At 35.5% G+C, this 27,521-nt stretch overlaps 1 protein-coding gene across 1 annotated transcript in view; it reads left to right on the plus strand.

Moving 5' to 3' along the window:
- The window catches only part of Psme4 (proteasome activator subunit 4), a 102,446-nt gene that overhangs the window by 36,924 nt on the left and 38,001 nt on the right, over window positions 1-27,521 (plus strand). Inside the window, exons 11-27 of the mRNA XM_042691131.1 lie at window positions 1,051-1,237; window positions 2,572-2,661; window positions 4,041-4,105; window positions 4,310-4,460; window positions 7,015-7,113; window positions 7,592-7,661; window positions 8,630-8,697; window positions 9,631-9,846; window positions 10,798-10,955; window positions 11,862-11,957; window positions 19,900-19,955; window positions 21,889-21,945; window positions 22,101-22,156; window positions 22,249-22,347; window positions 22,997-23,059; window positions 23,177-23,272; window positions 24,397-24,528. Coding sequence (XP_042547065.1) covers window positions 1,051-1,237; window positions 2,572-2,661; window positions 4,041-4,105; window positions 4,310-4,460; window positions 7,015-7,113; window positions 7,592-7,661; window positions 8,630-8,697; window positions 9,631-9,846; window positions 10,798-10,955; window positions 11,862-11,957; window positions 19,900-19,955; window positions 21,889-21,945; window positions 22,101-22,156; window positions 22,249-22,347; window positions 22,997-23,059; window positions 23,177-23,272; window positions 24,397-24,528 — 1,759 coding nt within the window. The remainder of the gene's footprint in view (window positions 1-1,050; window positions 1,238-2,571; window positions 2,662-4,040; window positions 4,106-4,309; window positions 4,461-7,014; window positions 7,114-7,591; window positions 7,662-8,629; window positions 8,698-9,630; window positions 9,847-10,797; window positions 10,956-11,861; window positions 11,958-19,899; window positions 19,956-21,888; window positions 21,946-22,100; window positions 22,157-22,248; window positions 22,348-22,996; window positions 23,060-23,176; window positions 23,273-24,396; window positions 24,529-27,521) is intronic.

Genomic DNA, 27,521 nt, shown 5'->3' on the forward strand with positions numbered 1-27,521 from the left:
TTTGAACTCACAGCCTCTCACTTGATTAATATGTTCGTTTGCTTGACTAGTGTGTGTTTGTTTGTTTGTTTGTTTTTGTTTTTGAGATAGTCTCTTGAACTTTTTGGCCTGAACTTGCTTCAAACTGATCCACCACCACCACCTCTCCCAGCAGTAGCTAGGATTATAGACATGAGCCACTGGTGTCCCATTTTCCCCCCTCCCCTTCTCTTCTTTCTTTCCTCCCTCCCTCCCTTTTTCCCTCCTTGATCTCCTTTCCTCTTTTTCCCTTATTCCTCCCCTCTTCCATCTCTCCTCCTCTTAACCTTTCTTCCTCCTTCCTCCTTTACTCCTCATTTCTCTTTCTTTCCTCACTATAAAGCCCTCCTTTGCTTTGAAGTTCGTGTCTTTCTGCCACCACCTCTGAATTACAGAGGGCAATTAGCAAGCCTGGTTTGGATAGTTTTTACAAATCCTCTTTTCCTTTTTAATATGAATTGAAATTTTCCTTATTTACTTTTCTGCCTAAGTACAATTTAAGATGACTGCATTTTTCCCCCTGTATAATAGTCTTACAAGCAGAATCTCGGAGTCAAAAGTAAAATATTACTGGCTTTTACAAATGTACTTGGTAGTCAGAGATTGCATTTATCTTATTCCTTTATAGTTTGTTGACTCATCAGGAATAGTCTTGCATGTTTTGAATAGCTGATTTAAAAACAAGAAATTTCAGCATTTCATTAAGGTTGCAACTTGTTTTTCTTGAATTCTAATCGTCACTAACTGATAGATGAGTAAACATGGATGAGTAACATGGATTAAGATGGCTGAAATAATACAGAGTCTACCAGTTCATGTTTTTTCACTGTGGAATTTGCAATAAACCCTAAGATAGGGATTTAAAAGATGGGGAAAATATGAAATAGCCTGTGCACTTTTTCTATATATGTATAATTCTGTTAACTTTGATAGAAAAATCTTAACTTTCTAAAATCTCTCAGTATTCTGCTGACTAGTTCTTTAAGTGACTTTACTGTATTTAAGATTTTAAATTCTTTTTTTAAACTATAGAACATATTCTGCATTAGAAACATTAACAGAACCTCACCAGCTCACAGCCACTTTAAGTTGTGTAATTGGAGTAGCCAGAAGTTTGGTATCAGGGAGCAGATGGTTTCCTGAAGGTCCAACACACATGCTACCTCTGTTGATGAGAGCATTGCCTGGGGTGGATCCAAATGACTTTAGTAAATGCATGGTGAGCAAATTGATAGTTTTCTCTTATATTTAAATTTTTGTTACATTCATAGATACCATTTCAGATACTCTTTGTCATAGTTCCTTGTCAAACTTGTTAATGATAATGTAACATATGTAAACATGTCTAAATTTATATTTGTATAATTAATTTCTATAATGTCTTATAAGTAATTTTATGGATTTGCTATTTTTCTAAAATAGATATGTTTAAAGTCACAGTATAGGGTCACTAAATCCTTGGTTTCATCTACATTGATGATACAGGGGTATGCTGAAAAATTAGGGGGTAGGGAAAGTAGGTGTTTGTGCCTGTAATCCCAGCAGTCATCTGAGGAAGGAGAATCACAAGTTTTAAGCCAGCCTGGGTTGCATAATGAGGCCTTGCTTCAACTTTGCTCCCTCAAAAGTTATATAAATATAAGGACTAGGAATGTGGCTTAGTGGTAGAGTGCGTACCTAGCATGCATGAAGCCCTGGGTTCAGTTTCTTACTACCACATGAACAGAAAAAGTCAGAAATGGCACTGTGGCTCAAGTGGTAGAGTACTAACCTTGAGCAGAAAGAAGCCCACAGACCATGCCCAGGCCAAGCCCTAGGATTGGGGAGGAAGGGAGAATATACATATACATACATACATACATACATACATACATACATACATACACACGCACACACATATATGATATAAAATTGCTAACTCCTTATACACATAATGTTCTAACTGAACCGCTTTGACCATCTTCCCTTTTCTTGCATTTTAGTTCTCTATATTAGCATTTTTCTATTTACCCTTAATGTTGGATTTTTTGGAGAGAGACTAAGTTCTCAGTGACAAAAGATAGAAAACTGTGTTTAGACCTAATGACAAAAATGAATGTATTGGGGCTGGGAAGGTGACTCAGTGGTAGAGCGCTTGCCTTGCATGCCTGAGGCCCTGGGTTCGATTCCTCAGCACCACATAAGCAAAAAGAAAAGAGCCAGAAGTGGTGCTGTGGCTCAAGTGGTAGAGTGCTAGCCTTGAGCTGAAGAGCTGAGGGACAGCACCCAGGCCCAGAGTTCAGGCCCCACAACTGGACCCCCCCCCCCAAAAAAAAAAAAAGGATGAAGTAAAAGAAAAGACATTCTTTAAAAAAAAATGAGTGTATTAGAACTTTATAACTAACATAACTAGTCTGTTAGGAACCTTAGGATATTTATTCTGGGTGAAAAATATCAAGAAAGATTATTGGGGAATTTATCACAAGAATTTATTTGGATACATAGCTTATGACATACTTGTATTGAGTTAGAATTTTATAATTAATGTTGAAAATGCTTTGTACCTTTCCATAGATCACATTCCAGTTTATAGCAACATTTTCTACTCTGGTGCCTTTAGTAGATTGTTCATGTGTACTTCAAGAAAGAAATGACCTCACAGAAGTAAGCACCTTTTTTTGTTACAAAGTGCTGAGTTCTAAATTAATACTGTGTATGGACAGTAATAATTGACAGTTTAGAAACTAGATACATTCTGCAAAGTAAAATTGTTATTTTGAGAGTAGAGTGGTATAAACTAAGTATAAATGAAGTCAGGCTCTCATTAATAGGCTGTATAGCATTAACAGCTGCCGCCTGGAGTTATGCTTCAGTTTCATTTCTATCACTTTCCAGTGTTTTGCTAAGCACAGGTGGTTGTATTTTGTTTTTAACATCATATGTTAGAGGTTATTGGGACATTGGCATCTGATAAAGCGAGTTTTTCTTCATGATTGTTTCTTTTGGAACTGCTAAGAAGCAGACTTTGAGCAGAGTCTCATTAAAATAAAAACCATTTTAGTCTGTCATGACAAATGTAATGTCAATAGATTTATCATTTATGAGTATAAGTTAAATGTTCCTAAATTAAAATTGAAGCCTTAAATCATACAAATCAGCATGCTAATTAAATCTGGAAAATCTAAGAAGCCTAATGTTCCAACCTCATGCCCAAAAATTCTGTCAAAGAAGATTTTTTTTTATTGTAAAGACCCATCCAAGAATGAAATAACTTGCACCAAGGATAAATAAGTTTTACCATTATGGTTGGTACACCAGTGGCCCTCTTTGACAGAGGCTAAGATGGAAGACTGGATTTACATAGAGCCTAGGACTTACATAGTTTATCAACCTTTATACTCTTGATATTTTGAACCAGTTAATTCTCTGTGTGGAAGGCCATCCTTCCACTGTATTTAATATGTTTTACTTCTAAGGGCCTACTTTTTCACCTTTTATATTGTTAAATGTCCCCTGAGGAAAATCTTTCCCGTATATTTCCTTTACTTGAAGCATATTGTTGCTTGATTTATATCATTTGGAAATCACTTGGATAATGCTATACTACCTTTAATGTATAAACTGGCAGTTTGAAAACTAGAGTTGATACTAAATTGGGCTACTTCTGTTTTGGCTCATGTGAAACACGTTAATGAATTCGGTTTTGAGAAAGTAGTAAATTGAGTTGCTATATATTGCGTGGAGGGGGGTAGTTGGGGGGGGCAGGGGGAGGCTGGGAAGGGATGGGAAGGGGAAACAAAGGAGGAGGCTACAATGCTTGATAAGAAAAGTATTCATTATCTTGCCCATGTAATTGTAACCCCTCTGTACAGTATTTTCACAATAAAAAATAAAAATAAATTGTTACATATGATTGCTGTTATTTCTGCCCAGTATAACAATTTGGTATTAGATCTATTTGCTAGGCCATAATTAATTGATTTTTTTAGTTCAGAGGAAAATATAATCCTGTCAGTAATTGTCTTCACTTTGGGATGTTATAGGTGGAAAGAGAACTTTGTTCTGCCACAGCTGAATTTGAGGATTTTGTCTTACAGTTTATGGACAGGTAAGCTGACAATCTAGACCTGTCTTTTCTCTGATATTAAAAAACATACCTATTCTGTTCTAGAAACCTCAGTTTCTCTTTGCATTATAACCTTTTTTGTGAAGTTACAGATGTTAACTTATAATTAGCTAGTGTAAGTAATCATGATCAAAAGGATTGTTTAATTTTTAGTTGCTAAAATTATGCTTTGTTTGCATTGTTTAGATGCTTTGGTCTTATAGAAAGTAGCACATTGGAACAAACAAGAGAAGAGACAGAAACTGAGAAAATGACTCATTTGGAGAGTTTGGTTGAATTAGGACTATCTTCTACGTTTAGTACAATCCTCACACAATGTTCCAAAGAAATATTTATGGTAAGAGAGAATTGCTGTACAGTTATCCTCCAGTCTTATTGATTGATTTGGTATTTTAAAATTGACCTTTAGTTACTTTTTTTGGTTAGTTGTGAGGTTTGAACTCGGGGCCTGGATGCTGTCCCATAGCTCTTCTGTTCAAGGCTAACACTGACATTTTGAGCCACAGCTCCACTTCTGGTTTCCTGGTGGTTAATTAGAGATAAAGAGTCTCACGGATTATCCTATGTGGGCTAGCTTTGAACTTTGATTCTCAGCTCTCAGCCTCCAGAATAGCTAGAATTACAGGCATGAGCCACCAGTGCCTGGCTGGCCTTCAGTTACTTAATGTGTGTTACACAGTTTATGCTTTATATCCAGGTCCTCATTATTTCCAAATTCCTTATTTGCAGATCTACCTATTTGCTAAGGATTGTTTTACTTTGTTTTGTTTGTCTGTAGAATCCATCTCACTGTGTAGTCCAGCTGGCCTTGAATTCATAAATCCTCTGCTTCAGCCTCTTGAGGCCAGGAATTACTTGTAAGCATGTGGGACCACACTTAGCTTGAATATGTCATTCCAAACTCAATATTCAGTTGATGGGCATGTTTCCAGCTCATATCCAACAAGGCCACACACACTCTGCTGGCTTGAATTTGTCATTCCAACCTCAGTATTCAAGTTAATGGATGGACATGTTCCCAGCTCATATCCAATAAGGTCTTGTTTTAGCTCTTACATTGTTCTGAAAGGGATCTAGGATCTATTTATATTTAGTGCCATGTTTTGAGGATGGTTTTTGTTGTTTGTTTTTTTCAATTCTTGGAAGCTTTTCTTGGGTCATTTTGCTGTACAGAATGACCTCCAATACTTCAGTGCTTAAGGAGAAATCTAGTGTTTCTAAGCATAAGATAGTTAGGCTGTGCCTAAGGACAAATATCGTAGGTTAGGTGTGTGTCCACCGGCATGGGTGGACACTATATTGCTGTTGACTTGAACTCAATGTTAATGAATCAACAGTATGGCTTTAGTAAATGTCTGTAAATAGAAACACACTTAAAACAGGATTATGTACTGATAGATTGATAAAAATCTTGTGTTGTGGTTAGTGGCTCAAAGCAACTTAATCCTACATTTTCCTTAGGAACAGTTGTTTAGTATTTCCTAGTGAATTATTTGCAGCCACTTTATAAAACATGATTATCCTGAACAAGAAGTAGTTGTATTCATTAATTTAAAGAATTTGGGTAGTAATTGGGTTTGAACTCCAGGCCTCAAGGTTGCTAGGCTGTTGCTCTACCACTGGAGCACTGCCTCCAACCTGGCCATAAGCCATGAGCTTCCAGATATCAGCCTCCTAAGACACTGAGATTATAGACATAAGCCACTAGTACCCGACCTTCTTTTTTTCTTTTAAACACAGGTTCTCAATATTTAGATTGAGCATCTGCAACTCATTTTATAGTCCAGGTTGGCTTTGAATTTATAATTCTTCTATTCATTCATTCTGAGTGCTAGAATTAGAGGCCTGCCACCACATGCTCAGCATTGACTATATTTTTTTAAATTTACAATTAAATATAATTACTTTGGAGAAAAGCTTTGGGAATTCTTTATGCCACACTAGATAGATCATACTGGAGACACAGTCAGATGTTAGAACCAAGTAAGGTTGGCCAACGACCTGCTCTGATGTTAATAATCAACTGCCAAAAGGTAGAAAACAGTCAAACAAGAAGAAATAGTATCTGGCTTCATGGTACCTTAGGAAGAGTTGTTTCATAAGGAATTAGATTTAGTACTTATTTGATGCTGGAGTGTATACTGGGTTAGCTTTAAGATTACTGTTTATTTCTTTTTTTTTCCTTCATCTGAGATTATCACTGTTTAACATGTTCATCCTTAAAGCTGCATGAAATAATTACTTAGATTTATGTGAGTATAAAGAAAAAGAGAATACAAATCATTTTTTAAAAGAAAAATGTTAATAGTTTAAAGCATTACTAATCTTGAGTTAAGAACTCATTTTTTTTTTCCCCAGAAAGTAAGTTCTGTGACATGATTTTAAAATTAAGTAGGCTGCCTTGAGTCTTTCAGAGTAGGGGTAGATACTTGTAGTTGATAGTTGTCTTGTAAGAGTTTATAATCCAGAAGATTCTCTTGTTACATTGAGTTAGCTATCAAGATAATTAAGTTGAATTTGCTTCCATTGGCTGTCATGTTGTATATAAGTTTTCTATTATAGCAAGTGAAATCTAGGTATCTCAAGTATTTTGTTCATGTAACAGTCATCTGCAAGTTGTTCTTAGACCTCAGTGTAAAGTTTTCATCAAAGTCTTATAAAACTAGGTTGTTAAAACTTGTTATTTGGTTGTTTTTTTCATATCTGGTGTATATTTACCATTTTCTTTATTTTCCACAAGATACTTAATTTTCTATAAAACATTGATTAGACATTTTTCTTACACATTCTTAACAGGGCTGGTGTATATTTACCATTTTCTTTATTTTCCACAAGATACTTAATTTTCTATAAAACATTGATTAGACATTTTTCTTACACATTCTTAACAGGTGGCCCTTCAGAAGGTTTTTAATTTTGCTATTTCACATATATTTGAAACAAGAGTTGCAGGCCGTATGGTGGCAGACATGTGCCGAGCTGCTGTAAAGGTGAGTTTATTATTAATATTTGAGACAGGGTCTCACTTGTAGCAGAGACTGACCTCTAACTCTCCATCCTTTTCCCCTAGCCTTCCAGAGTGCTGTGTTTAGTTTTTTTTTTTGTCGTGGGGCCTGAACTCTGGGCCTGGGCGCTGTCCCTCAGTTCTTCAGCGCAAGGCAAGTGCTCTACCACTTGAGCCACAGCGCCACTTCTGGCTTTTTTTTCCCGCTTATGTGGTGCTGAGGAATCGAACCCAGGGCCTCATGCATGCAAGGCAAGGGCTCTACCACTGAGCCACCTTCCCAGCCCCTGTGTTTAGTTTTTTTGACTGATAAGTTTAAGATTAAGCAACCAACAAGTATATTCACTTTATTTTTTTCAGCTTATACCCTTGCTGTTTTTAGTAGTACTGAAAATAGTGCTACTGTATATTTTTTGTGAAATGTTTACCTTTCAGAAAACTTACATCTACAAATATATTTTCAGTGCTGCCCTGAAGAATCTTTGAAGTTATTTGTTCCCCACTGCTGCAGTGTTATAACTCAGCTTACAATGAGTAAGTCATAAACTTTTTATTCTATCTTTACATAGTGGTAAGAATACATTTTTTCTTCACTTCTAGAATTTTGTCAAATGACAACACATTTCTTCAAGCTGTGCAGTTTTTACTTTTGTAATTTGTGAGGAATTCACCGCCTCCTATCCCATATGTCCCATGTGTCATCCAGGTTATCAGTTTAGAAATTGTACTTTAAGCTGGGCATTTGTGTGGCACATGCCTATAATCTTACCTACTCAGGGTTGAGACCTAGGGGACCTCAATTCAAAGCCAGCCTAGGCAGAAGAATCTGTGAGTTTCACCTCCAGTTAGCCGGCAAAATGTTGGAATGGAGGTGTGGCTCAACTGGTAGAGTACCACCTGTGAGAAAGAAAGAAACAAGAGTACAGGATCCTGAGTTGAAGCCCCATTTTCAGTGTATAAAGAATTTTACTTAAATATTTTTATCCAGCTATCAAGTTATAAAAATATGAATTCTGCCAGGCACTGGTGGCTCATGCCTCAGGAGGCTGAGTTCTGAGGATCGTGGTTCAAAGCCAGCCCCAGCAGGAAAGTCCATGAGACACTTATTTCCAGTTAGCCACCAGAAAACCAAAAGCGCACTGCATTATGGCTCAAAGTAGTAGAGCATTAGCCTTGAGTGACAGAGCTCAGGGAAAGCTCCCATTCCCAGAGTTGAGGCCCCATGACTGAATTAATAAGAATTACCAGCAAAAAAATAAAAATGAAAAAATATGTATGTATATTGCCTTATGAGGTACTGAAGGGGAGTACTCAAAGTTTTGATTGTTACATTTATTTTCTTGAAGATTGAGTTTTTACCCCTGTTTGAAATGGGTTCACATTCATGAAGAAGAAAGAAGTCTCTGAAAGAAATTTTCTGATATTAACCAGAGATATCTTTGAATGATGTATTTGATTGCATGTGTGCATTTTCTCCCTAATACTATTTTGCCATGTTTTAGATGATGATGTGTTGAATGAAGAAGAACTAGACAAGGAGTTACTATGGAATCTACAGCTTTTATCTGAGGTATTGGAAACTTTTGGAAGAAAAAAATATGAAAACATTAACTTGCTTTTAAAGATTAGCTCTTGGGGCTGGGAAGGTGGCTCAGTGGTAGAGCGCTTGCCTTGCATGCATGAAGCCCTGGGTTCGATTCCTCAGCACCACATAAGCTAAAAGAAAAAAGCTGGAAGTGGCGCTGTGGCTCAAGTGGTAGAGCACTAGCCTTGAGCTGAAGAGCTGAGGGACAGCGCCCAGGCCCAGAGTTCAGGCCCCACGACCAGACCAAAAAATAAAAAAATAAAAATAAAGATTAGCTCTTTATGGGAAATTGTTTTTTAAGCATATACAAGGACCAAAGTTTTTTTTAGCATTTCTTGATATATTTCAGAAAGTACAGATATTTCATACTCATTGTTTAAAGGAGTATGGAAATTATTACTGTATGATTATCTACTTGCCTGAGTTTTTGCCAGTTCTAATGTGGGTAACATACTAATTGAACAGTTTGTTAAATTTTGGAATTCGTTTCTTTTGCATTAAAAATTTGGCCATCCCTCAAGCTTCAGTTTCCTTTATGAGATAGTTTAGAAATTTAAGCAAATAAATTTTATTTTATAAAATCCTGGGTCAGTGGTTTTAAGTGTTAAGAGTGCCTAACTAGTAAGCATATAGTCTTAAGTTCCAAACTCCAGCACCTCTCCCCTCCCCTAAAGTAAGAAAGGGACATGTGGGGGAGAAGAGAGAGAACCATTTTGAAAAGGGTGGCACATGAAAACTAAAGATCAGAAAATGTGTTTGATTGTTTTTAAACAATTTTTAACAATTAAGATAGTTTTTGAACAAATTAAAATCATTTTAAGAAATACTGTTTTAGGCTAATTTATTGGAAATCTGCATTAATTCATTCTTGATCTTTTAACTAAAATAGATTTAACAATTTTCTTTCCCCCTTTTTAGATTACTCGAGTGGATGGGAAGAAGTTGCTTCTTTATAGGGAGCAGCTTGTAAAGATTCTGCAAAGAACCCTGCATTTAACTTGTAAGCAGGGTTACACTCTGTCTTGTAACCTTTTACATCATCTTCTTCGTTCTACTACACTTATCTACCCAACAGAATACTGCAGTGTGCCAGGTGGCTTTGACAAGCCCCCTTCTACATACTTTCCTATCAAGGCAAGTATTTTCAATTTTAAGGATGCAAAGCTATATTGGATTCTTTTTCTAGGTGACTTTTCATATGAGTTTTGTTCCTATCATTATGTATAAAGATGTCAGTTCAAAACTGATTATGGGGGCGGGGATGGACAAAAAACTGGGTGCCCATACCTGTAATCTTAGCTATTCAGGAGGCTGATATCTGGGGATCACAGTTCAGAGCCCGTGTAGGCAGCAAAGTCCACGAGACCCTTATCTCCAATTAGCCACCTGAAAACTAGCTTATAGCTCAAACTAGCCTTGAGCACATAACCTAAGGCTCAGTTAGGTGCCCAGGCCCAAGTTCAAGCCCCACAGCTGACAAAAACGAAATTGATTATTAAAACTTTTATTGGAGGGGGTCGGAAGCTTGTCTCATATGGTAGAGTATCAGCCAGCAAGCTAAAGTGCAAAATACTGAGTTGGAGTGCTGGTAGGTGTGATGGGGTGGGGCATTGGGAGAGTGGGATGGGGAGGACAATAACTTTTATTGGATACATTAACCTTGTACTGTCTAAAACTTATATTCAGCCCAAACTCTTAATTCCTTTTCTCTCTCCTCTTGCTCAAATTGGTGGTCTTGAGCTGTGTTCCTCAGGCCTCAGCAGTGCCACCAGCTGGCTGATTTTCTTTTCTATTTGCACATGAAACAACTGAGTGTGCCCTATTTTATTTCTATCATTTCATACAGTTTCTTTCTAATCTATCTAGTCTCATATAATCATACTGTCACTATGCATATTAGATAGCTCTTTTGGGAGCGTTTTCCTTAGGAATGCTAATGAAGGGGCAGTATTTTCATTGATAACCTTTTGTACATTATTTACTTATTTTGGGTTACTTCTACATTTTTTGTTGACTTTTATATTTTGTAAAATACATATTTTATTCAACTTCTCAACTTGCTGAACAAATGCTTCTCATTTCTAGGACTGGGGTAAACCAGGAGACTTGTGGAACCTGGGAATCCAGTGGCATGTTCCTTCTACAGGGGAAGTGTCTTTTGCTTTCTATTTGTTGGACTCCTTTCTCCAGCCTGAGCTCATCAAACTCCAGCGTTGTGGTGATGGGGAGCTTGAAATGTCTAGGTTGGTTTTCTTTCATAATCATTTGGTATTGTTTGTCAACTAAAACAAATTACTTAGTATTATCTTTCAATGTGTAGTTTGAAAAATCTGCCATAAATGTACTTAGAAGATTTTTTAAATTTTTACTTTTTATTGTTAAAATGGTAATGTACAGAGTGGTTGCAGTTAAACCATTTATTTTTATTTAATTGAAAGTTCAGCAACACTTAAAATTTTAAATAGAAAAACTGCAGGGTTCCCCCCCCCCCTAGTTTCTAGTGGAAACTTTTTATTTAGCAATTTTATTTATTTAATTTTTTTGAAAATGTGTATAAGTATGCTCTGTTTGTAAAGGGAATACCAGTTTTCTTATATTGGGCTTAGATTTGTTTCTTTTTAATAACTCACATTAATGTTACCAATAAAAGTATCTCTATGAGATTTTTTTTTAAGTATTTAACAAAAAAAATTGCTTTGAAACCTTATACCTTCATAGTTTGTATCTTTGCACTTTCCTAAAATGATAGTAGGAAAATTAGTATGTGTTAAGTTCCAGAAATCTTTAATGGACTTGATATTGTCAATGTAGTACAAACATTTAGCCAGTAGTGTTTTTGAAAGATAAATTAAGCTACAATGGCTGTAGCACTGTTAATGCTTCTTGATAGTGATCTTTATGATAAAGATGTTATTAAATTGAGAATTGCTTTACAAAGAGAAATTGTTAGTTGTAATATTTTTAAAGCTTGTTTAAGCAAGCAGATTTCATGTTAAATATGTTTAATTATCCTATATTATCTTAAGTTGATAAACTGAAGATGTTTGCTGCTTCTGATTCTTATATATGCCTACATCCTGTTTCCCCAAGACACTTTAGAACTCTTAAAGATTAGAAATCTTTTAAAATGACAATTCTTTTATCTTTAGAGATGATATTCTGCAGAGTCTGACTATAGTGCACAACTGTTTAATTGGCTCAGGAAACCTCCTACCTCCATTGAAAGGAGAACCAGTTACTAACCTGTAAGTAAAAATAACTGCTTTACATATTTTGCTGTTTTGCCATATACTTTGCCATGTATTTTAAATATTTGCGACTTAATGAGCTACTGGTTTTGTTATTGCTCTTGTTTCTGTATTGCTTTATTTAAACCTTTTATTTAAAAATACCTAAGGCACAATTTAGGATTATTTTAAGGACTTTTATTCACATTTTCATATGTTAAAATGACTAACTTTAGATATTACTATATTTAAAACTATCAGTTTATAGGTGTTAAGTTTATCCACTAATTTAAGGTATTCTTTTAAAAAAAATCTTTTCTCTGCAGTAAAATTGATTTAGGAGTTTGTAGGGAAAAAGAAACTTAGAGTATTTTTTAATTAAAAATTTCTTCAATGTTCGTTATTTTAACAGTATTTTGAATGAATTATCTCAGATTAATCCACTATTAGTGTTACTATGTACATTATAAAATATGATTTAGAATGAAATCAACAGTATTTATTAACTCTTATTTAGTAAATATTAGTTTCATTATTCTATCTTTTCATCATCTCATTACTAAGCAAGGTAATTAACATTACATAAGAATGAGTAGGCTAGGCACTGGTGGCTCATGCCTATAATCCTAACTTCTCAGGAGGCTTGAGTATCATGGTTCAAAGCCAGACTATGCAGGAAAGTCCATGAAACTCTTACCTCCAATTAATCACAGGAAAAGCCAGAAGTGGAGCTGAGGATCAAATGGTAGAGCACTAGCCTTGAGCTCAAAGGAGATCGTGGACAGTAGCCAGGTCCAGAGTTGAAGCCCCAGTACTGCCCCCCCCCCCAAAAAAAAAAGAATAGTAGACAATTATCCCATCTTCCCCTTCAAAAAACACAAAGGAAGGAATTATTTCCTTTGTTTTAAAACAACAGTAAAACTTAGAATGCTTCACTGAGTGGTTTAAAAAAGGTGGCATGTCTGTCTTATATTTTTGTAGCCTTTTCTATAATCTCTACTTTTTTACTCTAAACTCTTGAATTTTGTAGGTAGATTGTGATGCTTAAGAAGATGTACGGTCATTTGAGGCAAAGAAATTATTTTAAGTGTGCTTAAGAGTTTGCTGACTTCCTTTAAAAGAACTTTGTTTTATCATTTGTTTTGTAGTTGGACATAAATTTACCAGAAATTCATTTTTGTTAAGTGAGTTTGATTTAAACAGTATTTTAAAATGAGAAACCTTCAGATTTAACAACAAAAATTTCCAATGATGTTTCCCTGTAATAAGAACTTAGTCTATCTTTTATGGCATACTAAGTTATTACCTACTTAATAGATTAGCATATTAGTAAATACAGTTCTCTTGGAAGTGTTGACTGTGAGAGAATTGTAGTCATTTAAGGCAAAAGTATGTTTCTCCTGTTAGGAAATTTTTGGTATCAAGTCCAGCCATGGTAGCCCATACCTATATATAGTTCCAGCTACCAAGAGACCAAAAGGAACAAGGTTTGAGCCCAGTGTAGTCAAAGTCAAAGGTTAGTAATTCCCCATCTCAACAAGCTGAGTGTGTGTGGCAGTGTGTGTCTTTGATCCCAGCTACATGAGAGGTAGATCAATCTGAGGTTGATCCTGAATAAGACGAGATAATATACAAAAAGTATATATAGCAGAAAGAGCTGAGGGCATGAATTAAGTGGTAGAATGCCTACCTAGTAAGTGGGAGCCTTGAGTTAAAACCCAAATACTGCCAAAAAAGAAGAGATTTTTAGTATGTGAGTGATCGTTAGAAGCTGGTACTTAAAAGTTAAGGAAGGTTTTATGTTTCCATTGCAGTTCTTGTTAGGATGTAGTCTGTTTATGCTATGTACATTATAGTAGGAATTGAAGCAAGTTTTCTTTTGAAGTATATCTTCATCATGGCAAAAGTTAGTTGTAAGCTGGCTGTAATGGTATACACTACCTGATTCCAGCACCTGAAAGCTGAGGTAGGAGAATCACAAGTTTGAGCCCAGTTTGAGCTATATCATGAGACATTGTCTATCTTCCACAACATTATATAAAGTCAGCTTGTGCTTTATGTAATGAGATGCATTTTCACTAAGGAAAGATGATACTGTAAGGAACTTAAAGTGCAGTATTTTAAATTACAGTGGAATTATGTATTAGAAGCTCTAAAATTCTGAGTTTTAGGATTTTTCTTAAAAGGAAAGATGTTTAGATAAAAAGTTTTTAGAAATTTTACATTTAGAGTAAAATTTAAATATATTTAAGAATAAATATGAAAATGTTTTCTAAACTTAAACTTTTAAAAACCCATTGAATAATTGTGTATTTTAGGATTCTTTCTAGTTACTATTTCTACACAGGATAATAGTCATGTAATGCAGTATTAAAAATAAATGGTCAGCTCTTCACATTTGAATTCCAAAAGAGGGCAAATCTTCTTTTGCCTTGTCAATAGTTCTTTTTCTTTGGTTGGTCATGGAGCTTGAATTCAGGGCATGGGCTCTGTCCTTGAGCCTTTTCACTCAAGGCAAGCAATCTGCCTCTTTGAGCCACAGATCTACTTCTGATTTTCTGGTGGTTAATTCAAGATAAGAGTCTCACTGACTTTCCTGCCTGGGCTGGCTTTGAACTATGATCCTCAGATCTTAGCATCCTGAGTAATCTAGGATTATAGGTGTGAGCCACCAGTGCCCAGCTTTGTCAGTAGTTCTAACAGAATTCTTTTCAGTTTATAACTTCTGTCACCTTTATCTGAAAATTTATTTTTGCAAAATGTGGCTTTTCATTAAATTCCTATGTGTAGTATTCCTTCTTTTGCAGAAGACACATTAATTTTCACCAAGGAATAATAAACTAATAACATAGATTTCCTAAAATGCTTATTTTTGGTAGTGCGGTAAGGGTAATAATATTCTAAATTGAAATTGCCTTGAGAAAACAAAATAATTTAAATTGATGACTCTGTTGCTCTGTGGTCTTTACTCCTACTGTGAAGAAAGAATATCTGCAAAATAAGGCAAGAGAGAATATCAATAAGTTAAAACATTACTTAGGGTATTAGTTACTCCAAAGGAACTAGAGGAAAATACACTAGATGAGAAAGTAAAGGATCAAATCTGAGGCTGACCCTGCATACTTTTTTGATGAGAGCTTTAGTGAAATGTTTAAGCTATTTGAGGAAATACATCTTGCTGATAACAATTTGATTATGGAATCGTGAGACATTATTATGAGATTCATGGTCTCAGATTCTAAACTGCTTGGAGCATTATATATTATTTCAAATAGTATTTCAAATTTTGTGGGTTTTTTTGTTTTTTTGGGGGGTCCGGTCATGAGGCCTGAGCGCTGTCCCTCAGCTCTTCAGCTCAAGGCTAGCGCTCTACCACTTGAGCCACAGCACCACTTCCAGCTTTTTTCTTTTTGCTTATGTGGTGCTGAGGAATCGAACCCAAGGGCCTCTGGCATGCAAGGCATGCGTTCTACCACTGAGCCACCTTCCCAGCCCCTAGTATTTCAAATTTTAACTTAGGCGTTTTCATAGTAGTCTTATATTTTCAGTAAGGTAACTCAGTATTGAATTTGCTTTGTGTATGTATTGATAGTACAATGTTGATCTTCTGTGAAAACGGTGAAAACTTAGAAGCTGAGTGAATGTACTACTGTGTTTTCCTGTGGGAAGATCTAACTTAGTTTCTAATAAACTGTATGTGATAATCTTAATCTCATTGTTAGAGAAATGGCTACCAAATGTGAAAGCCTATATTCTGTGCTATATGATTAGAGATTGACAAGTATAAAAACCTAACTCCTAAGCGTAAAAGTAATGATCTACCTATAAGTATACTTGTACTTTTGGGCTGGTAAATACTTGTACTTAATATAAATTTCACAGTGTCAAAGTATGGGTATTATGAGGGTAATTAAGGATAAAAATGTTTAAAACAGAACTTTAAACAATTTAAATTTTAAGCAATTTTTTCAGATACCATAGGTTACTGAATGAATTTTAAAATGGAATTTTCTTCTTTTATTCTTGGGACTTAAGTTAATGTTTTGAGATTGTGTGTACTATAGTTCTCATATTTTAACCTTTATAGATATGGAAGTTGGAGTTTATTCTTCCAGGGTTATACAGAAATTTAGAAACTTGGTTTTAATCCTGAAGTCTTCAACTTCTCCCTTTTTCAGTCCACTTTCTCTATAATCTAGGTCTAACCAGCTATCATAGGACACAAAAAACTTAACATTTACAAAACAGGGTTACTCAAGGTAGAGGAGTCACCATTTTTCATTCAAAATACTTCTTTGTGCCCCTTTCCTCAGATCTGTTAAATATTCTTAGGATCTCAGATTTTACTAACTTTTCACTCCAGAAAATTCTTAAGGTCTAATAGACCATTTCATTGATATGTGAAAGGATGTGTTGCATAATGCAATGAGGGGCAGGGCTAGCTAACCTCTCTTGGCACCTCCAGGAAACTACCCAGCTCTGCTGGGGAAGCTGCACACAGAAAAGGAAACAGTTACTACTCCACGGTGAGTAACCCTGTTTTCTCCTTATTTCACGTTCTGACTGTTCTCACTGATTTTTAAAAGCTTATGTGTCAGACATAAAATTGATTTTGTTCTCAAGGTTAATTTTAAGTCTAGTGGTTTATAAAATTTCTCTTAGCAACCCTTTGGTCACATGGTAGACTAAGAGCCAGCTTATTGAATTGGATAATAACACACAGAAATAGGCCAATCATTTCTTCTGAAATTGTTTCTTGTTGATGGGAGGGACTTTTTAGTGTCTTGATTTTATGTCTTCTGTGTTTTCATTGGGATAGGGAAGTACTGGTTATTGGAAAGGACAGGATGTTCTTCCATGTGGAAAAATTCTATATTATTGGCTGTACTTGTTATGTGATAATTCACATAGTCTTCATTTGCATGTTTAGTTTGTATTGTGTTTTTTTCATTTATGTTACTATTTTCTTGGTTTTTACCATCCTCTTTCCTACTTTATTATTTTCAGTTCTCCAAGTGTAAAGACTGCCATCTAGTGATACAAATGGCACATCATTAGTGGCAAGTTCACAGATCTTTTCAGTTGCACAGATACTTAACACTTTAAAAAAAAATAAGTTAGGTGTTCTGGAGCTATCTAGATGGTAAAGCTTGACTTAACTTCATTATTATTGTGATTGTGTGGGTGAAATTATTTAAATATGTTGTATTGCTCAGACTTATTTACAGTATGTTTTATTGCTGACTTGCATTTAGTTCTCAGGTTAAATGGTAACATGTAAAATGAATGAACAAGTGAATGGGTAGGATGAATTTCACCTGAAGGGAGAAATGATGGTATTTGATGTACATTATAGATATTGGTACTATAGCTTTTAGGCAGAACTTAGATCTATAAGTGTTGATCGCATCTCAAGTCTATTCAATAGCTTAGCTTACATACATAACTAAAAGTTCTAAAAGATATTATTGAGTGTAGCCTGGTCATATGTAGTTTTGTAAGGTAGCCACAAAGAGTTATTCTTCCTTGGATAGTGTATAGGGATTTTTTTTTTTCAAAGAAAACCATTAGCTTATATGTAGAACCATGACCAAGGCAGTAGAATGCCAGCCTAGCAAGCCCAAGGCCCTCAATTTTAATAGATATGAAAAGATCAAATTAAAGTTGACTCAAATCAGCATGAATGGGAAGTAAAAAAATTAAGGATCTAACCAGAAAGGGATAAATCATTTTTATTTTAATGCATTAGTTGATAATTCAAACCTTTATACACAGCAGTAGCTTTTTAAATAGAATAAATGATAATCTTGAATTTTGAAATAGGAAGGCAATTCACAGTGACACCTGAGTTTAAGAAATTAGCATCAAGCTGTTGCTAATGACTCCTAGCTTCTCAGGAGGATGGGATCTGAGGATTGAGGTTAGAAGTCAGCCTAAGCAGGAAAACTGTGAGATTCTTATCTCCAATTAAAAAATAGGAAGCTGAGCTGGGGCTTAAGTGGTAGAGAGCCAGCCTTGAGTGAAAAGAGCTTTGGAACGGTGCCTAGGCTTTGATTATAGTATGATTGGTACTTCTAGAGCCATATAATGTATATATAAAACAAAAAAATATCCAGAGCATAAAGTCAGTCTTTATACAGTAAACATTATGAAAAATAATTGGGTACACAGCTTGCTTTTTAATCTTACTTATAAGAGTAGTGTGTCTAATTAAAATTGATGCTTGATTTAATATTATTATGGTACTAGGTATGAACTGGGTAAATACAACTAATGCTTGTAGCAGCAGTGAGGAGCCATCTGTTCTATAGCAGCTCATAGCAAGCACTTGCCAGGCTCTATAAGAAAGAGCGGTAGTACTTCCTTATGTTTTATCCTCATTATTCTTCAAATACAATGTATTTTTCTCTCCAATTGCAATAGGGATTTTGAAATCTGGTTTAGTTCTTTAAAAACAAGATTTTGGATACCTAGGTATTTTTAATAATACAGAATTTAGAAGATACTTTAATTTGCAAGCTGTTACCACAGGTTGAAACTTTGTAGAATGAAAACCAATTTTAAGAAAAAAAATCTAAAAAGCAAATTAGCATTTTATACTATAAAATATTAACAAGTGGGACTGGGAAAGTGACTCAGTGATAGAGTGCTTGCTTTGCATGTATGAGGCCCTAGGTTCGATTCCTCAGCACCACATAAGCAGAAAAAGCCAGAAGTGGTGCTGTGGCTCAAGTGGTAGAGCGCTAGCCTTGAGCTGAAGACAGCATCCAGGCCCAGAGTTCAGGCCTTACTACGCCCCCCGCTCCCCCCCCCCCCCAAAAAAAAAAGAAATATTAACAAGGCATCAAGTAAATTAGTAGAAGAAAACCATTTCCCTGTTTATACTTTATAGGCTTGGTTTTGAAACTTACCCATTCACTGAATTATGGTGAGAAACATAGCTAAGTAACCCATGATCACTGAAGTAGCCTTTTAGTGATCATCATGTTACTATCAATTATTTAGCTAAGTATTATAAGGATATGTAACTGTGAAAAATTAAGATAGCAATAACTCATTTAATTCATTTACCTTGGAGGATATCATCAAGATGGGGTACTTGATTTAAAAACAGTGCTTCATTATAAGTGCTGTACAGTTGGTTAGTGATCAGTAATAATAATACAGTAAATTAGCCTGTATTGGATCTGCTTACCTTACCTTTGCTTGGCACTTGTGCCATGTTCCTCTTCTTAGAAAGTATCATCTCTTAATATAAAAACAGAACCTCATAGTTTGAAATAGTGCTAGAAACTGAAGTATATATTTCATTGAAGAAAATATATATTTCAGGCATATATATATATACATATATATATATCTTCTTCTATGAACTCTGTTCTTACTCAGAAGGTTTCTTTTAACCTTCTTTTAAATGAATTTAAATTGCTGCGTCTGATTGTGGTAACATACTTCTTTGTGGCTGATTAAATTAAAAAATGTGGAATTTTTGCATTGATTTTTTTTTCTCAAAATCAATTGTATTTTACTACAAGTATTATGCGAGATCCATTTTTCTGGTTTAAAGATAAATGGGTCATAATTATCTTTAAAAACTATCTACTCTATGTGCTTTAGTAGAATATGACTGCATTTTACCTATAATTATAGTTATAAAGCCAGATTCTCTTTGTATGAATGTGTAAATGTTATTAAGTCATTGGCTTAAATTTTTACTTTTGAATTTTTGTTGAGAATTGAATGAATCACCTCTAAGGACACCAAATTAACATTTTCTTTAAGCAGTAATGTTAAACACATAACATTAATCTTCAGAAATATTGAAGCACTGAAGATCGGAAATCTGTTTGTTACAAGAGCAGCGCTATCTTTGTTTAGTTTAAACATTCTAACAGACATTTCCTTTCTGTTTCTTGTATTGATATTATTAATAAATGTAAGCACTCTTGTTTTTATACAGGGTACCAAGTATGGTGTCCTTGGAGGAAACAAAATTGTATACTGGGCTTGAATATGGTATGCGAATCTTAATCTGTGTAAATCTGTGTGGATTATTTATAACATTCTATAAGGATTAAAGAATAGGTTTGTAGTTTGGATTTTTCTGGACTCTAAGTGAATCAGTTACACAGTAATAATTTTTGGCTATTTTAATATCTATAATTTTTTAATATTTTTGTTTTTTTGCTAGTCCTGGGGCTTGAACTCAGGGCCTGGGTGCTGTGCCTGAATTACTTTTCCTCAAGGGTAGCACTGTACCACTTAAGCCACATTCCCAGCCCTAAAATTTTTTTTGAAAGATAGCAGTTGGGTTACTCAACTTAGGCATTTTTATGTGCAGAGGTAGGCTGTACTGCATCTTAGGTTTCTTTGTGGTTAAATTCTTTCAGGATCAATGCTTTGTATTTGATGTGAATGAAAATATAACCCCTCTGTTCTGATGATCTCTATATATTGTATAGGTCTATCATAATGAGTTAAATTTTATTTTTCAAGATGTGGTAGTGGGTACTGACTGGGCACCTTTTGTATGATGGGCAGCTGCTCTAGCACTGAGCTATATAACCCAACCACTTCAATTCGATTCTTACATGAAACAGGGCTGAGAATGTAATTCAATAGTAAAATATAAGGAACATTGCATTATGCTAATTTAATTTAATCTGAACCTAACATTTATAGAAACTTAAGCACACTTCCTTATTGGTGGATTAACAGTAGAATTAGTTATATACATTAAGCGCTAATGCATAGAATTATTTATTCATGTTTAACTAGTTTTATACATTTATTGCTTGATTTGAGTTTCCTGTAACTATTTAACTGTGCATTTCTGACCACTAGAGTTTTTGAAATGTTGTCAATGGTAGTATCTCTTTCTTGGGGGTAGGGGAATAGTCTTGTGGTTTTTAGGGCCTGGGAGTTGCCCCTAAGCATTTAAACTCAAGGCTAGCTAGACTTTGAGCTACAGCATCACTTCTGGTTTTTTAGTTGTTCATTGGAGATAAGAGTATCAAAGACTTTGCTGCCCAGGCTGGCTTCAAACTGTGATCCTTAGATCTCAGCCTCCTGAGTAAGTAGGATTATAGGTGTGAGCCACCAGTGCCCAGCAGTATCTTCTTTTTGCCTGCACAGGAAAAATTTTAAACTAACCATTTTATTTTATTTTATGGTTTTGTTACCTTCCCCCCCCCCCCCCCCCCCCCCCCATCCTGGGGCTTGAACTCAGGGCCTGGGCACTGTCTCTGAGCTTCTTTTGCTCAAGGCTAGCACTCTACTACTTGAGCCACATAGCCACTTCTGGCTTTTTCTGTTTATGTGGTACTGAGAAATCAAACCCAGGGCTTCATGCATGCTAGGCAAGCACTCTACCACTAAGACACTTTCCCAGCCTTGGTAGCTATTTTTTTTTTTTTGGGGGGGGTCCGGTCGTGGGGCCTGAACTCTGGGCCTGGGCGCTGTCCCTCAGCTCTTCAGCTCAAGGCTAGCGCGCTACCACTTGAACCACAGCGCCACTTCGGCTTTTTTCTTATGTGGTGCTGAGGAATCGAACACAGGGCCTCATGCATGCAAGGCAAGCGCTCTACCACTGAGCCACCTTCCCAGCCCCTTGGTAGCTATTTTTTGAGAGAAGATCTTGTTATAGCCCACATGATAACCTGAAACCTACCATCCTGCTGATTCCATATTGCTGGAATCTTGAATGTGTACCTCCTCCAGATCCAGCATAATAAAAGTATAGGTTTTGGAAGTTAATTCTAATCTAGTGCCTAGTCACTGAATCAACTTAGATGAAGAGGAAAAAAGAACAAAAATGCATGACCTTCCCTTCCAACCCTTGGGTTTTTTTATCCTTTCTATACATAAGCTATTGATATGTAAACATTAGTAACCTGAGGAGCATAAAGTGTGTAAACGGTCTTTCCTATTTTTTTTTTTTTTTAACTAGATACATCCAGAGAGAACCACCGGGAAGTAATTGCTAGGGTCATAAGGAAGCTTCTTAGTAAGTATATAAAGTATATATGTGCATTTAACTTACCTATTTAACATTTTTCATTTTACATCGTGAGAATTTGGAGCATTGTTTCTTAAGTAATAGATTGCAATTCATATAGTAATTCAAAATATTTGAACTAGTTTTTTTTTCAACCATTGTAGATCATATACTTGACAATTCAGAAGATGATACCAAGTCATTGTTTCTTATCATAAAGGTATAATTGTCATTTTATAGTTCCATAATTATTAATATTATTGGGCTTGACTTGATGACATGTAAAATAAAATTTGAAATTATTTGACACAGATTATTGGAGACCTTTTGCAATTCCAAGGATCTCATAAGCATGAATTTGACTCCCGGTGGAAAAGTTTTAACTTAGTAAAGAAATCAATGGAAAATCGGGTCAGTATTTTCACATAAAAGTTTGAAATAATATTTTTTAAAAGATACATAAAATTTGGAAAATATTCCTGACTTGGAAAATAGTTTTTTATAAAGAGAAATTTACCTGTAAGTAAAAATAGTATGGATCAAATAAATCTTAGAAAAGATATATTTTACTTAGGCAAAATCATCTGTCACTTTGCATGATCATCTCTGAACTCTCAATGAGATTTTGGACAAGAGCATTTAGGCTGTCTTCAAAAATGTAAAAAAATTGAAAATAGGAATTGTCTATTGGCGTGAATGTTATACAAATATAAGAAAATACATCTTACGTTTCCAACCTTATCTGGGAACACAGAAGAAACTGTACAGAAGAGCATAAATAGCTCTTCTTATACAGGGCACTTTTACTGAAGTTGACTTTATAAAGGTTGACTGTTAATAGTGCTAAATATTTTAGACACGGGGAATATAAAAGGGCAAGGAGATTAAGAAATTGTATATTCAAAAACTCCTTATCAGAAAAGAGCATGTTTTCTGTTACTATTTTAATTGAGACACGATATTTTAAAATGTAAAACTGATGGTTGTAGAATGAATGAAATACCAGCAGTACTCAGTAGCCATACATAGATGGTCTTTGAAATTCTACTTTGTTTTCTAGCTCCATGGGAAAAAGCAGCATATCAGAGCACTATTGATTGACAGAGTAATGTTACAGCATGAGGTAAACATCTTTTTAATCACAGTAATCTACGTAAAATGCTGGCTGTGTAGTTATAATTTTCATAATTAAATGAACTTTCAGTAAACACTTTGAGATCTGATTTACATTTTTTCTTAGCTACGTACACTAACTGTTGAAGGTTGTGAATATAAAAGAGTTCATCAAGATATGATCAGAGATCTTCTTCGATTATCTACAAGTTCATACAGTCAGGTAAGGTTTATCCAACACTTCTCTCCTTTTATTACATGCAATTTAAAATTTAAATACCCCATTTTAATAAGGAGTCTGTAAGTCTCTCCCATAGGGTGAGATTGATTGGAATATAGTATAAATGTATGGAGATAATGCTGAAATCCTTCCCACAAATAATGTAAGCTAATTAGAAAAAAATGCCCTTGTATAGTTTGCACAGCAAGAAAGTAAAAGAATAAAAACAAAAATCTAGGGTTTTGGCTGGGAATGTGGCTTAGTGGTAGAGTGCTTGCCTAGCATGCATGAAGACCTGGGTTTGATTTCTCAGTACCATATAAACAGAAAAAACCGGAAGTGGTGCTGTGGCTCAAGTGGTAGAGTGCTAGCCTTGAGCAAAAGAAGCTTAGGGACAGTGCCCAGCCCCTGAGTTCAAGCCCCAGGATGGCCAAAAAAATAAAATCTAGGCTTCTTTTTTCTAACTCATTAGCATTGAAAGGACCTTTCAAATTTCAAATATTTCAATTAAAAGAAATAATATAAATGCAAGTTTGCTATCTTCAATTGAATATTTGTTTAAATTTGAGAAATAATGCTAGTATGATACTATTGCCACTTGATTTGGTGAGATCTTAAAGATTACTACTCTGAAGACCCTATCATTCTTCCTATGCATTATGCTTTGCTTTCAGAAGCTGCTACCATACTTGTAGGGGTCCGTTCTTTAAGGTAGGCTAAGACTATATCCAAGCACAGAGAACTAGAAAAAGAAATAATTTATAATGTAATCAATTAGTCTATCTGTATAGTAAATGTCTTTGCATAGACAGAATAAATGTGACTGTTATCAAGAAATAACTCAATAAATGTTAAATAGTCTGCTGCCTCTTAGCTATGTTATCAAACAAATGCTTATCAGTTACATTCAAGCTCCCTTTTATAAGAAGTAGTGTAACCTAAACCATGCATATGATTAGTGATATTGTGCTTTATTTTTGTTAATTATTTGCCCACTTTTTAGTAATTGTGATATATTTTTTGGTTGATTAGAAAAATATTGTCACTTTGTTTTCATAATTAGGATTTTTTTTGTAGTTTGTCTGCTATTTAATGAGAATCTTTTGCTTTTTAATACTTTTCTCTAGGTCAGAAATAAGGCTCAGCAAACTTTTTTTGCTGCCTTGGGAGCATATAACTTCTGTTGTAGAGATATCATTCCCTTGGTTTTGGAGTTCTTACGGCCGGGTAGACAAGATGTCACACAACAACAATTCAAGGTACATGTGTTTCAGTTTCACTATGACAAGTTTCAAACACATAGAAATATTGAAAGAATTCTGTAGTAAAATTCTGCTTAAAAGAGATTTTCAGATTCTGTATTGCAGATATTGTCACACTTGCTTTATCAAATAGCTATCCACCAATCTTATTTTATAAATGTAACTCAAAGTAAGTTAAAGATAACAGTACATCTTTAAACAAGGATAGTCTTTTTTTCTTCTTCTCCCTAATTGTTTACTCTCATGTTTGTGATTCTTATTATGGGAAATAGGTGATATAGCTACTTATGCTGGGTAACTAGGATGACAAGCATGCACCATGACTTTCAGCTTTTGGTTGACTAAGGATCTGGAGAGTTTTATTTCTGCCCAGATTGACCCCAAACTCCAGTCTCAGCAGTCTTAGCTTCCTAAATAGCTGGATTATGTGCATGAGAATTGCTGCAGCCAGCTACTATTTTTCAATTTTCATCTTATTTGAACTCTTTAATTTTATCCATATAAAACATTCACAAAAATGTCAACTACAAGCTGGGCTCTGGTGAGACATGCTTATAATCCTAGTTATTCAGGAAGCTGAGATCTGAGGATCATGTTTTGAAACCAGCTCAAGCTGAAAAGTTCATGAGACTCTTATTTCCAACAAACTACTCAGAAAAAGTTATATGTGGTGCTGTGGCTCAAATGATAGAGCATTAGTCTTGAGCAAAAGAAGCTCAAGGACAGTGACTAGGCCCCAGGACATATACACACATAGACAGAAAGGTCGACTACATTCTATCCAATAATCTAGTCCTACTGACTATAACAGTCAGTACTGAGGGTCAACAAACCTTTTCTATAAAGAAATAAAAATATATAGTGGGACTTTTAGTTGCTGTGCCAGCTACTCTTTGGTGCCAATGCAGCATGAGAACAGCCATAAAAGAATGGACATGATTACTCATAAAACCAAGTAACTAAATCTAGGCTATATAGTTACTGGTCTCTGCTTATAAGCTAATTAAGAAATGATATTTATTACTCATTTTAATTCTCCCTTGCCTTTTGATCTCTCCATCTCAGATCTTCTACATGGCTACTGGTACCCTCTGTCCGTATCTCTCCCTCCCTCCCTTCATTTATATGTTTGTGTTCATGATCCTCAGATTTCAGCTTCCCAGTAGCATGAGCCACTGGCACCCAGCTGTTTTGAGATGGGGTCTTTTCATATTTGTCCAGACTGGTGTCCTAACTTCTAGGCTCTTGATCATCCTGCCAAGCTTCTCAAATAGGCATCTATGGGTTTGTGCCATTGTGTCTTGCTCTGCTTGGCTTCAAAAAGAGCCTCTCAATACTTGTGCCTTGGTCCTCTTACATAACTCCTAGGCTCTCCATCCCATAGCCAAAGATTTTAACTATTATTAATATACATGGAAAGGTGGTCCTTAAACTTCAGTATCTATGTCTAACCACCTTCTAGACACTGTCTCTAGAATTCAGTATGCTCAAATTGACCCTGTTCTCTCTTTCTAAAGCACCAAATGACCAGTTGTTCATTCTAGAAGCTTAGTAGTAAATGCCTTTGTTTTTCAGTCTCTTCATATTCATTTACCAGCTCTCCATTGGATCTCCTTAATAAATCTTAATTTATTTCTCTCTGGTGATAAAAGCAGTGTATCTGCCCAGGTTCTATTGCCTCTCTATTCTTTGTCTTTTGTCATTTTTTTCCTTTTCTGGTCTAATTATATAAGCTTTCATGCAGTTGCTTAAACTTAAAACATTTCTTCCTGTCTTGGCTGTCTTACTGATTATACTACTTAGAACTTTTTTGGTTTTTTCTGCCTCTTTGTCATGGGTCAGGCAGACTATTCAGCCACAAGTGCTCAACTTTTTTCCTCAGGGAAATCTTTGCTTCCTGAAAATATTTTGCCTAGGTAGGACGAATGTGCAGCCCAGTGACAATGACTCATGCCTGTAATCCTAGTTATTCAGGAGGCTAAGATCTGAGGACCAAGGAAAGATGGCCAGCCTGTGCAGAAAAGTCTACATCTTTAACCAGTGAAATACTAGATGGGAAGTACGGCTCAAGTTGTAGAGTGCCCACTGTGAATGACCCCCCCACCCCGACCCGACACACACAAAATATCAGTACTGGAGATGTGGCTCTAGTATTTACTTATCTAGGAATTCAAGCCTCCATACCATCAAATGAAAAACTATTTAGGTCCCCAAAATCAAGGTTGCCAAGTAACATTGTGGAGAGCGCATATAGAGAAGAGTAGAATACAGGTTGGGGAAGAATTCAAATTGAAATGAAGTTAAATTAGGTTTTCCACAAATGATAGTGTTTTGATATTAATAGCTATTTTTATTTTTTAATAAGGGGAGATATCTTAAAGAGTATACCCAGTATCACCAACATCATTCTGATTAAACTTCCATGGGTAGAAAGTACAGAGTATAATTAAGTAATATACTTAGTAAAATACTAGGGAAATTACTTTTTTTCTCTTTTTATTGTCAAGGTGATATATAGGGGGTTACAGTTACATAAGTAAGGTAATAAGTAGATTTCTGGGGCTGGGAAGAGGTGGCTCAGTGGTAGAGCACTTGCCTTGCATGCTCGAGGCTCTGGGTTTGATTCCTCAGCACCACATAAGAAAAAAGCCGGAAGTGGCGCTGTGGCTCAAGTGGTAGAGTGCTAGCCTTGAGTTGAAGAGCTGAGGGACAGCACCCAGGCCCAGAGTTCAGGCCCCACGACCGGACCCAAAAAAAAAAAAAGTAGATTTCTTGTCAAACTTGTTAGCCCTAGGCAAATTATTATTATAATTATTTTTTGGTCAGTTGTGGGGCTTGAACTTAGGACCTGAGTACTGTCTCTGAGCTTTTTCACTCAAGGCTAGTGCTCTACCACTTTGAGCCACAGTGCCAGTTTTGGTTTTCTGATGGTTAATTTCTGATGGTTAATCGGATAACGGGCATGAGCCACCAGCTCCCAGCTCTAGGCA

The sequence above is a fragment of the Dipodomys spectabilis genome, unplaced genomic scaffold (assembly GCF_019054845.1).
Source record: "Dipodomys spectabilis isolate Male_0828 unplaced genomic scaffold, ASM1905484v1 ptg000141l, whole genome shotgun sequence".
Taxonomy (NCBI): Eukaryota; Metazoa; Chordata; class Mammalia; order Rodentia; family Heteromyidae; genus Dipodomys; species Dipodomys spectabilis.